At 37.0% G+C, this 13,560-nt stretch overlaps 1 protein-coding gene across 3 annotated transcripts in view; it reads left to right on the forward strand.

The window, feature by feature from the left end:
* NPSR1 (neuropeptide S receptor 1) overlaps positions 1-13,560 on the forward strand; it is a 154,321-nt gene that overhangs the window by 94,217 nt on the left and 46,544 nt on the right. The window contains exons 3-4 of one of the 3 annotated variants that reach the window (XM_049641683.1): positions 3,326-3,429; positions 13,332-13,425. The exons of 1 other annotated variant lie outside the window; for it this stretch is intronic. In XM_049641683.1, the coding sequence (XP_049497640.1) occupies positions 3,326-3,429; positions 13,332-13,425 (198 nt within the window). The remainder of the gene's footprint in view (positions 1-3,325; positions 3,430-13,331; positions 13,426-13,560) is intronic. One more of the 3 variants, XM_049641684.1, reaches the window with a different exon arrangement.

The raw sequence follows: 13,560 nt of genomic DNA on the forward strand, positions 1-13,560 counted from the left end.
TAGCAGGCTCCATGCTGTCAGTGCAGAGCCCCATGTGGGGCTCGATCTCACCCACTGTGAGATGATGACCTGAGCTGAAATCAGGAGTCAGATGCTTACCTGACTGAACCACCCAGGAACCCAAGTTTAATTTTTAAAAAGCCATAAATGCCTTTTCCAAACCATAGAGACAATTTATTTGACAAATACGTTCTGAGCACTTACTATATGTCATCCCCTGCTCTGGATGCTAGCCTCCCTTCTGTTCTCATTCTCCAGCATGCACAGAAGTAATTAACCAAGTGACAGTGCCATTTTCAGTTTTTGTTACTCCTCTTTAACAGAAACACAGTAATAAAAATAAACCATTGGAAATGAAATCATGAGCGGCCTACTCCAAAATAGGAGTTTCTTTTGTGGTTTAGCTGTTCAGCTTTCCGAGAGCCTGAACTCAACCAAATGGATACCCTTCACTTCTAAGTAAGGTTCTGCCCACTCTTCTGTCTGAGCAGAAATGCACAGAAACCACAGATTCTCTCCCATAAAACCTGGCAGTGTTTCTTAACAAAGGCAGGATTAGAATGTTGATCTGAACAGTTTCGTAGAGGGTATAGTTCGTATGTCATGCAGGACAGAGTTGACACTTGCTTTATCTTTGTGCAGCCTGAAGCCAGGGTGTGTGTCTTCATGACCATACTAAAGCCTCGATTTCAGCCCCCACGCACCCTCCCACCACAGCAGGACAGAGCAGTCTACAGCCTCAAAAATCTGCACAACCCTACACTGAGAGCCTGCTGCAGTATGCTTAGCACATCTAGCCCCATTCACTAATTATCTACAGTCAATCATAAAATAATGAGTAAATTACCTGTGTTCTACCCATCCTCTTCTCTTCCTTCACTGTATAAACCCAGCTCTGCCTCCATCAGCTGATCACAGCCAATTACTCTGACCACAGCTGTGACTTCTCTTCTTGACTGCTAGTCCCTGGACCAACGAGTCCAAAGTGTCTTCGTGTCAGCCATCACTTTCAGTTCGAGGGGACCCTTGCTATGACCCCCGGCAGGTTTGCAACTTCCTTTTGGGACTAGGACCTCCAGCCTGCAGAGCAGAAAGGTATACACAGTGCCCCCCCCAGGGGTTCACTGGGAGTAATATGCAGTGTGACCATTCCCACCTCTACCCCTTGGTTCTCAGGCATATGTATATCTCCTGTTAGTGACACAGCACCATAAAGAGAGTTCTGATTTAATGCATACGCAGCATTTTGGAGGATGGGATTCCATGCTTTCAGAGTATTGCCACTAAGCTGGCACTTTGTGCCTTTACTAGTGCATCCCAGTGCTCCAGGAAGACAGCTGTGCTGGGTGGCGCACTGTGTGACATAAATAGATTCTATGATCCATGGTGCAAGCCTATATCCCCTTCACAATGAAGTGGGTTTCCTGATCAGATACTGTGTTATGTGGGATTCCATTCTAGTTGGGCAATCAGAAATCCTCTAGAGATTGGTGAATGGTGTTGACTACAACTCAGAGGTCAGGGAAAGCATGTTCATACCCAGAACAAGTATACGCTGGAAAGATGGACAGCTGGCCCTTGCAATATTGAAGGGTCCAGTGTAGTCAGCTTGTCACAACGTAGCTGGTTGGTCTTCTTAAGAAATAGTGTCATACTGGGGCTCAGCGTTGATCTCCACTGTTGGTAATTCAAAGACATTCAAATACAGCAGTAGCTAGATTGGCCATGATAAGGGGTAATTCATCATGTTGTCCAATGAGTAGTCTTGCTGTCTGCCACTATTATGAGGAAGCAGATATGGAGTTATTCCAAATGCTAAGTATATTAGTATAAATTAAACATTCAGGGAATGGGGAAATGAATAATGGAGGGTCTGCAGATCTAGTGAACCATTCCATTTCAACTAGGATTCTATTTGTTACCTGGCCCCAAAGATTCCACTCTTCTAGTCGGGCCAAAATGACACTCAGGTCTCTAGGTATCACGTCAACATAGAGCCTATGCCTCAGTACTCAAAATGTCTGTATATTCTTCTTTCCCCAGTGTACAGTCACACAAATAAGTGACCATAGGTCCCTTTGGGGAAGGACTAGGAGAATTATTACAGTGCAGCCTTACCATGTATAATAAGACCAGGCTCTATGACCACCTTTCCTACATCCACTCTAGCATAGTTGGAAGCTTCTTTGTAATGCAGGTGCTCCTCTCACCAGTGCATTCTTGATGAGTGATGTGTCTTCTGAGTCCTTCCATGGAATATAATTCTCTGGTGGGTCTTCTGGCTTTACATAATATATCCATTATAGCATGCACACTTTACTTGGCCTTTTTATTTTTATTTTTTCTACTGTCTGCCGGGGCAACTCAGGCATTTCTCTTTTGCCTAGGAAAGACCAACACTTTCTCCAGACTTCTAAGAGCTACCCTGGCAATGAATTTGCCTTGCCTCTTGGGTCTTTGACAGAGTGTTATATCCCATGTTCCAAGGAAGTGACTCTAAGTCAATGAATTCTTACTTACCCTGTTTTAAGTACCAGCCCTATCCATCAATTAGCAGAGAATCCCTATAGCACTGTTTTGAGAATGATTCTGGATCACATGATCAATTAGTGATATGTCACGGAAGGGTGAGAGGGAGCTTCTAGACATATATTTTACCATTTCTGATATAGATATCTACACAACTTTCAATCTAAGTACAGAAATGAGTAAAGATAACCACAGGAGCCTAAAGTCTCTGACTTTGGTCTCAAACCTTGGCCTCAGTTCCTCTGTTGTTTAGCCAATTAAGTTAATGAAACTGATAGATCATGCACTTGATTTTTTCCAGGCATAGATGTTGAAAGAGGAAAGGAGAAGAAAGAAAAGAAACCTGGAGTGAAGGTGGAGTGCTGTCATTGCTGGTAGGGAGGTAACAAGAGGTCGACATTATAAAACAGTGGGTACAAGAAGAGGGATTTTGAGGGGCTTCTTAAAGATAAATATTTTCCTTTTCTCAATTTTTCCCTTATCGATCCTCACACAGTCCTTATTTTGGTACAGATCTAAACCCCCTTAAAGCTCCTCTTCTGTGACTCAAAAGGTCAACTGTATGGTTACCAAAATCATTTTAGTCATTACCAAAATCCTTCCAAGGTGGTTACATCTGAGTGGTAACGAGACCTAATAATAAAAGTCAATGAACTCCTGCCTTGCCTTACTTTTCCTTAATGGCCACCTGATAAATCAGAAGGAAAAAAAAAATCTCCCTAGGAATTCATTTCTATTGTGGCAAGGCTGGAAATTTGAAAGAGACTAAAGTTAACCACTTGCATGTTTTTGTTAGACTCTTTCACAGGACTGGTTAACATCTTGACAGATATCATTTGGCGATTCACTGGAGATTTTATGGCACCTGATCTCGTTTGCCGAGTGGTCCGCTATCTGCAGGTATGTAGCCCTTTAAAAATATGAGGCGGGGCGCCTGGGTGGCTCAGTCGGTTCGGCTCAGGTCACGATCTCGCGGTCCGCGGGTTCGAGCCCCGCGTCGGGCTCTGGGCTGATGGCTCAGAGCCTGGAGCCTGCTTCCGATTCTGTGTTTCCCTCTCTCTCTGCCCCTCCCCCATTCATGATGTGTCTCTCTCTGTCTGAAAAATAAATAAACGTTAAAAAAATTTTTTAAAAAAAAATATGAGGCAAAGTGACAAGTAGTTTTTGGAGTCTTCACAAGGAAAACAATATAGAACTCAACACTCCCACACAACAAACTTATCACTTACTCCTAGTTGGAAGGATAAGCCAAATTGGTAAGATTTTTAAATTTTTTTTTCTAAAAATAATTAATATATAAAGCAAACATAAGTAAGTATTAATAAGAACATAAATATTCACATTTTAAATTGGGGGAGGGCGGTAAATATGAAGGACATATTCTGGCTTTCTTGGTCCATTCAGGCTACTGTAAAAATACCACAGAGTAAGGGTCTTATAAAAACAACAAACATTCATTTCTCACAGTTCTGGAGGCTGGAAGTTCAAGATCAGTGTGCCAGCAATTGTCAGGTGAGGGCTCTCCTCCAGGTTACAGACTTCTCATGGCAGACGGAATGAGGGAGCTCTGCCAGGCCTTGTTTATAAGGGCACTAATCCCACTCATTCATGAGGGCTCCACCCTCATAACCTAACCACCTCCCAAAGGCCTCACCTCCTACCATCATCACACTGGGCATTCGGATTCATATGAATTTTGGTGGGATACAAACATTCAAAGTTCTTTTTTTGTTTGTTTTTTGGTTTTGGTTCCTTTAATTTTTTCCTCCTGAAACTAACACAACACTGGCTACTGTTCTTTTTGAAAAACTGTGACAGATTGTCAGAAAATAGGTATCATCTCTAGTTGTTTTAACTTGTGGTGCCTGTATTACCACCTAAATTGGACTTTTAAAAATATCTATTGGCGTTTGAATTTCTTCTTATTTAAATTGCCTACTATCCTTTTCAATTTTTTTATAACTGGGATACTTGGTTTTTTTTTTTTTTAATATTTATTTATTTTGAGAGAGAGAGAGAGAGAGAGAGAGAGAGAGAGAGAGAGAGAGGGAGAATCCCAAGCAGGCTCCATGCTATCAGCACAGAGCCACACTTGGGGCTCAATCTCATGAACTGTAAGATCATGACATGAGCTGAAAATCAAGAGTTGGATGCTTAACTGACTGAGCCACCCAGGCATCCCTGGGATATGTGCTTTTCCTTAATTATTGCTAATATCGATTTTTAGATTAAAGACATTTATACTTTGCCTGTTGAATATACTTTAATGTAAAAATTACTAATGCAAATATATATGCATAAAATAGATGGTACAAAAGATTACATATTTACCATATACATATATTATATTGTTAATACACCATATATGTACATACTATGGATTAAGGCACTTCAACTAATACAGAAAGAATGAACTGTTTCATAACTGGCGTTAGAACTGATGTGTTCTGTTTCTGAGCTCTTAAAATTATTTTCCATTAATAATGTTTATTCTGATGCCCATATTCCGGATCTAAATTATTATAGCTCTAGAGATGTAGAGTACATTTCTGGAAAACCTTATCCCACAGTATTCCACTTGCTAGTAGGGTTTTTAAGAATCTTCATATCTATATTCATCTACAATTTTCATTTATTCTATCATTTTCAGACCTTGGAAATAGAGTTACTCCATCCTCAGAAAATGAATAGAGAATAGTTACAATTAAAAATCTTTGGGGTGCCTGGGTGGCTCAGTCAGTTAAGAGTCCAACTTTTGATTTCTGCTCAGGTCATGATCTCATAGTCCGTGAGTTTGGCCCTGCCTCAGGCTCCATGTTGATGGTGCAGAGCGTGCCTGTGATTCTCTCTCTCTCTCTCTCTCTCTCTCTCTCTGCCCCTCCCTCACACTCTCAAAATAAATCAATAAATTTTAAAATAATAAATAAAATAAAAATCTTCTGTGTTCTGAATATAATCTTGAAAGTTTAGTAGATGTGAAAGACCCCTGATTACCATCTGGAACTGGTATTTTCTCAGGGGTTATTTTTTAAAACATATTTTAATTCCTTATTGAAAAAATTTTGCTTCCTTGTAGATAAATGTTATCAATTGCTTACTGTGGCAATTGCTGAGAAATAAATTATGCCAATACTTAGTGTTAGAAGCAGGGATATAGTTGAACTAAATAGCTCTCAGTTGAAGTAAACTAAACTATCTATCAAATTGACCTAATTGGCATTTACACAACACTTCATCCAACAAGGCAGAATACTTATTCTTATCAAACTCACATGGAACATTCACCAAGGGAAATTACATCCTGGACCATAAAATACACCTTAACAATGTAAAAGAGTGGAAATAGCACAAAGTATGCTCTCAGACCAAATTAGAATTAAACCAGAAATGAGTAACAGAAGGATAGCTGGCCAATCTCAATGTTCTGGGGGATTATACCCACTCTAGGTAACATGTGGGTCAAATTAAACATGAAAATACAACTTATCATAATTTGTAGGACAATAAAAACAGTGCTTTTGGAGAAATTTATAGCATTAAATTCTTGTATTAGTCAAGAAAAAAGACCTAAAATTAATAATCTAATCTTCTACCTTAGGAAACTAGAGAAAACATACAATGTATACCTAAAGCAAGTAGAATTTTTTAAATGATAAAAACTAGAGCAGAAATTACTAAAACTGAAAACAGTAAATCAACAGTGAAAATCAATGAAACTATAAGCTGGTTCTTTGGAGAGATAATAAAATGGATAAACTTCTAGTGACAGTAAACAAAAGAAGAGGGTTGGCACAAATTGTTAATATTAAAAATGGAAGAGGGTTAATTACTACTGATCCTATAGATTTTAAAAGGATAATAAAGGAATGTTATGAACTATATGCCTGAAACTTTGATAATTTACTTGAAATGGACCAAATCCTTGAAAGACACAATCTACCAAAACTCATATAAGGAAAAATAGACAAGATGAGTAGGCCTGTATCTATGAAACAAATTTAATTAATAATTAATAATCTTCCGAGAAAGAAAGCACCAGGCCTAGATGGGTTTACTGGTGAATTCTACCAAATATTTAAGGAAGAAATTATACCAATAAGTTGCTAATTTTTCTAGAACACAGAAGCAAAGGGAATGTTTCCTAACTCATTCTGTGAGTCCAGCATTATCCTAACATCAAAAACAGACAAAAGAATTACTGGAAAGGAAAACTATACACCTATATTTCTTGTGAAAATAGATGTAAAAATTATCAACAAATACTAGCAATTGAATCAAAGTATTTATAAAAAGAACTACATACCACGGTCAAGTGGAATTTATTCCATGTATAAAAAGCTGGTTCGACATTTGAAAATCAATTGATGCAATCCATTATCTCAAAAGACAAAGAAGAAAATGTATATGATCATTTCAATAAATACCAAAAAATCATTTGATAAAATCCAATATCGATTCATGATAAAAACTCTCAGTAAACTCTTCATGGAGGAAAATTTCCTGAACTTGATACAAGAACATCTACAAAAAGCTACAGCTAACCTCATACTTAATGGTGAGAAACTGGATGCTTCTTTCATAAGATTGAGAGCAAAGCAAGGATGTTCACTCTCATTACTCCTATTCAGCATCATACTGAAGTCCCACTAACTCAACAGGACAAGAAAAATAAATAAAAGGTATACAGATCAGGAAAGGTGAAATAATATCTTTGTTCACATATGACAAGATTGTCTATGCAGACAATCTGAAAGAATTGACAAAAAACAAAACCAAACAAAACCACAGAGAACCTATGGGCTTATTAAGTGAAAATAACAAGATTACAGAATATAAGATTAGTAAACAAAAGTCAATTGTGCTTTTATATGCCAGCAATAAGCAGTTTGAATTTAAAATGAAAAACACAATACCATTTATGTTAGCACCAAAAATATGAAAGCTTACGTATAAATCTAATAAAATACGTGCAAAATCAGTATGAAGAAAACTACAATACTTAATCAAAGAAATCAAAGAATATCCAAATAAATGGATAGCCGTTCTATGTTCACAGAAAGGAAGTCTCACTATTATTAAGATGTCAATTCTACTCCAATTTATAAATTCAATGCAATCCCAATAAAAAGCTCACCAAGTTATTTTATAGATATAGACAAACTCTAAAATTTATGTGGAAAGGTGAAAGACACAGAATAGCCAACACAATACTGAAGAACACAAATGAAAGACTGATACTATCTGATTTCAAGACTTACTATAAAGCTACAGCTAAATCAAGACAGCATGATATTTGCAAAAGAATCAACAAATAGATCAGTGGAACAGAATAGAGGCCCAGAAACAAATGCACACAAAAAGTCAACTGATCTTTGACAAAGGAGCAAAGACAGTTCAATGGAGAAAAAACAGCCTCTTCAAGAAATACTGCTAGAGTCATGGGATATCCACATTAAAAAAATAATACTCATCTAACTACAAACCTTACACCTTTCAGAAAAACTAACTCAATATGGATCATAGACTTGAATGAAATATGCATGCTATAAAACTACTAGAAGAAAACATGGGAGAGAAGCTAGGGTACTTAGGATTTCTCAATGACTTTTTAGGTATAACACCAAAAGCACAACCCAAGAAAGAAAAAAAAATGAAAAGTTTGATTTTATGAAAATTTCAAATTTCTCTGCAAAAGACACTGTTAAGAGACAGAAAAGACAAGGCACAGAATGAGAAAAAAATGTTTGCAAAACACATACTTGATAAAGAATTTGTATCCAAACTATACCAGACCTGGATGCCTAGGTGGGGCTCAGTTGGTTGAGCATGGGACTCTTGATTTTGGTTTAGGTCAGGATCCCAAGGTCATGGGATCAAGCCCTGTGTTAGGCTCTGTGCTGAGTGTGGAGCCTGCTTAAGATTCCCTCTCTCTCTCCCTCCCTCTCTCTCTCTCTCTCTCTCTCTCTCTCTCCCCCCCGCCCCTTCCTCCCTTCACTCTCTCTCTAAAAAAATGTATACACACACACACACACACACACAGACCTCTTAAAACTCAACAGTAAGGAAACAGCCCACTTAAAAATAGGCAAACTATCTGAACAGACAGCTAACCAGAGAAGATATACAAATAATGAACAAGCATATGAAAAGAAACATTATATGGCATTAGGGAATTGCAAATTAAAATGAGAAAGCACTACATACTTATTAGGATGACTAAAATCCAAACAACTGATGATACAAAATGCTAGTGCTGTTTGTAGGAGTGCAAAATGGTACAACCATTTTGGAAGATATTTTGGCAGTTTCTTAAAAAATTGAAAATACTCTTGGGACACGTGGGTGCCTCAGTTGCTTAAATGTCCAACTCTTTATTTCGACTCAGATCATGATCCCAGCATCATGGGATCAAATCCCGTGTCAGGCTCTGTGCTGACAGTGTGGAGCCTGCTTCGGATTCTTCCTTTCTCTCTCTCTGTTTCCCCCTCCCCTGCTTGCACACACACACTCTCTCAAAATAAGGACATAAAGATTAAAAACAAAGAGAAAATACTCTTATCATGCAAGATAGCAATTGTGCTCCTAGATATATATCCAATTGAGTTTATGGCTTATGTTCACACAAACTTGCACAAGAATGTTATAACAACTTTACTCATAATTGTCAAAAATTGGTAGTAAGATGTTCCTCAAATGCTGAATGGATAAAAAAAAAAACTTTGGTACTTCCATATCATGGAATACTATTTAACAATAAAACATAATGGGCTATCAAGCCATGAAAAGTCATGGGGGAATCTTACATGAACTTTGCTAAGTAAAAGAAGTCAGTCTGAAAAGGCTACAGAAGTATGATAACTATATGATGTTCTGGAAAAGGGAAACTATGGAGACAGTAAAAATATCAGTGGTTGCTAGGGATTTGGCAAGATAGACTAGGTAAAGTACAAGGCATTTTTAGGACAGTGAAGCTTTTCTGTATGAATCATTGATAGGGGACATTATTCATTTGTCAAAACCCATAGAACTATACAACACAAGTATGGACTTTAATGGTAATGTATTGATATTGGATCATCAAATTTAACAAATGGACCACACTTAAGATGTTAATAATGGGGAAAAGTTGGGGATGGAGGTGGAAACTATCCTTTTTTCTATGAATCTAAAATTGCTCTAAAAAATAAAGTATATTAATTTTTTAAGTCAATCCAGGGATCCTCCTTTACATGAATCCAATCTGGTATTTTTCTAAATAAAATTTTTCTAAGTTTGCTGCATTTAAGTCTCAACTTCTGTGCAAGATTTTCTTTGGTTTTATATTTCCTAGGTCATTTTTGTCAGAATAGAGGGGTGGGGTAGTGAGAATTCAGACATATGTCCTCAATCTGCCATCTGTTATCCAAATGGTATCCCATATGTTGTTGATGTGTAGAATTTTCATTGTTGACATTTATGAATTGACTATAATTGTACTTTGATTTCCTTCTTGACTCAAGTTAATTACAAGGGTGTTTAAATTTCCAAGTGGTATTTAAAAAAAAATAACATGATACTGATTTCAGTTTTTATTGCTTGTTGTTTTAAATATGCAAATTATATAAATTGTATAATTTTGAAATCTATTGAGGGATTTTTTTTCTTGGTAGTTTATTTTATGATCAATTTTTGAAATGTTGCCTAGATATTTTACAATAATGTGTATTATTTTTAAAATGTGTTTAATTATTTCTATGTATTATTGTGTTTTATACTTGGTAAGTCTTTGAACATTTTAGTTATGCATGTTTAGTATTATGTTACTTGTTACATATAAGTTTATTAATATTCTGTCATCATTATGTATTGTATCAATAAAAATAATTCCTTTGTCCCATGTAGTACAGTTTGCTTTGAATTTAATTTGTCAAATAGTAGTATTGTAGTAAATGCCTTCTTTTGATTTTAGTTTTTCCTATGCCTTTGGCCATCACTCTATTTTTAAACTTTGATAATAATTTGGACTGAGAGGCTTATTTTCAACACAGTATACAGTTAGATTTGTGGAAGGGTTTTGTACATAGTCTTTGTTTTAGTCAAGGAGGTTAAGTCATTTATATTTATTGAGACAAATAGTGTTTGGTGTTATTTAAGTCACCTCATTTTAATCTTTCTGTGTTATTTTTTTTATTTACATGTTTTTTTTCCTTCCTGCCTGGTTGTTAATTGTGGTAGGCTGAAAAATGGCACCCCCAAATCCAAATTCTAATCCCTGAAACCTATATATATTACCTTATACGGCAAAAAAGGACTCTGCAGATGTAATTAAGTCCAGGAATTTGAAATGGGGAGATTATTCTGGATTATCTTGATGAGTTCAAGTGTAATTACATATATCCTTTATTAAAGGGAAGGGGGGGAGATTTGACAAACAGACATAAGCCATTGTAACCATAGACTCAGAGATGAGATTGGTGTGGCCACGAGTCAAAGAATACTGGCAGCCACCTTCAGCTGAAAGAGGCAAGGAATGGATTCTCCTCTGGGGCTTGTGGAGGGAGGGTGGCCCTGCCAACACCTTAATTTTTGACCCAGTGTAACTGATTATGGACTTCTAGTCTCTAGAAGTGTAAGAAAGTGCATTTATGCTGGTTTAAACCATGAAGCTTGTGGTGATTTGTTACAATAGCCGTAAGAAGCTAATAAATTATTTTCCCCCCTTTTATTTTATGTCATAGCTTATCTTTAATTTTTAAATGTAATATGTCTCTATCAAAGTAAAAAACAACAGAGATGTCTAAAATGACCAAATGGAAATATATAACATGATTTCTTTCCTTCTACTCTCTCTTCTCACTCAATTCCCCAGATTTTTCCCTGGAATGTTTCCTAACTATATTCATAATGATGTTGTAAACATTTTGTGGGATTTGGGGGGACTCATTGCTTACCATAGCTATTATTATTCAATCCTGTCCCTCTTCTAGAGTTCTTAATTTTTAAACAATGCTCAGTCAGCAGAAATATTTCCTCAAGGAAGATTTTTCAGGAGATTATGTGATGTTATACTTTCTTTTTTTATACATTTAAGAAAACTATTCTGTGCCTTGGCACAGAAATGATATTTACAAAATTCTTGGATCATAATTTTTCTTTCAAAACTCTGAACATGTTTTTATGCTGTTTTCTGGCATTTATTTTTGTAAAAAAAGAGGCATGACAATTTGAGATGCATTTCTTTTATGTAACCTTTAATTTTTTTTTTACCCTGCCTACATGTTTGAAGACCCTTGAAATTAACTACTCTTTTTGACTGTCTGAAAGTACATCTCTTTGTGTTAACATCGCCTACTCCTCCAGCCACTCCTTATTGTGAACTTTTTCGTCTTGCTTCAAATTCTGAAGTTGTGTTGGCAAGTTCCTCACGGTCACAGTCACTCAACACAGTCAAAGATGGCTGAGATTCTTACGACCTTCTCACCAAGACGTTCCATCCCATAGAGTTCTGCCCTTGGGAGCTTTCTTTCTCATATTCCTTGAATGCCATCTCCTATGCTGTGAGTGGCCATCCTTAATAGTTCTGAATTCATAGGTCACACGTACAAATCCCACTTTTCTCTAAGAAGACTGTTGTCTAAATTTTTTTGGTTAAATTTGGCCAAAATTCTTCTCCCTGTCCATATTGCATCTTTTTAGCAAGAGGAGAATTTCTTCTTATATCCCTCAAGAAAGCCTTCAATCTTTAATCAGAACTCCCACCCTGTGGCACCTTCCACAACATTAGTGCCAGGACGCATTTGCAGTGGTGTTATACAAATAAAAATAATAGAGAACAATAACATAGTTGATTGTTATTTTTCTGAATGAGAGAAAGAACAATAAGGTATAAATTCAGACAAAAGTTATTACCAAAGTCACGGTATTTCTATTTTGTTTTTAGGAGAGATTCAGACACTCACCCTTAGACTCTGGTCTTTGAGTTATTCTTCCCTGCTCTGGAATTGATCCAAAGGTTACAAAGCAGAGATATGACTAGACTCTTGGTATAAATAAGACTCAAAGTTACCTGAAAACTTTCCACCTTGATCATTCTTTCAGAAATATTTCATTTAATTACATTTTGATTATGCTTTTAACATGAGAGATGTTAACCTCTTATATCCCAATTTCCTTCTCTGCAAACTATGCAAATAACACTGTACTCAGGATAATTAAAGGGCATGAGTAAGGTTAATAAAAGAGAGGGTGGGAAGGAGGAAGGGGGGGACCCAAGGACTGGCCTTAATGAACAGTTATACCAGAGAAGTGGAGGAGGAAGTGAGCTCTGAGACTGTCAATGCAGATGATGATAAATGATTCTAAACAGCACATGGGCTCCCAGAAACCAGATCCCTTCCATTGTCTCTCAACAACTCACACTGATAAAAGGCAAATGAAAGTTTGTTTCTAATTATTCTGGAATGTCAATTGTGGCAGGGAAAATTAGGTTAGCTTTAAAAGTCAATTACAAACAAATGTACCATGCAAATGTCAAGAGAGACTGATCCTGAGATGTGGAGTCTCCAAGAAGCCAAATGAATGAGTGAGGAAGGGTGATCTGGAAGCATTCTCCACAGCTACGACTAACAATGACAAGTGCAGCACCAAGAACAGCAATCTGCTTGTAGACACAGGGAGTGAATCATTTCTCTCCCTCACCCAAACTTCATCCTTCCCTAGGTTTGGTGCGCAGGTTTCTCAATAGCACAGAACATTCTTCTTCCCATTGTGTGGATTCCCTCACTTCTATGAAGTCATGCACCCCCTCTCGTTTCTGTCTTCAGGTTGTGCTGCTCTATGCCTCTACCTATGTCCTGGTGTCCCTCAGCATAGACAGATACCATGCCATCGTCTACCCCATGAAGTTTCTGCAAGGAGGTGAGCTGGCTCAACCAAGCACTATTCTGTAAGAAATCATCCTTGGGTGAGAGTGGGATTGTTCTCACTAATATCTTCTATGGTTCTTTTCCTCCCACTTTCTCCTTCTCTGCTTTCTTTCTATTTAATGGGTCT

Source organism: Panthera uncia, chromosome A2 (genome assembly GCF_023721935.1).
Source record: "Panthera uncia isolate 11264 chromosome A2, Puncia_PCG_1.0, whole genome shotgun sequence".
In the NCBI taxonomy this organism is placed as follows: domain Eukaryota; kingdom Metazoa; phylum Chordata; class Mammalia; order Carnivora; family Felidae; genus Panthera; species Panthera uncia.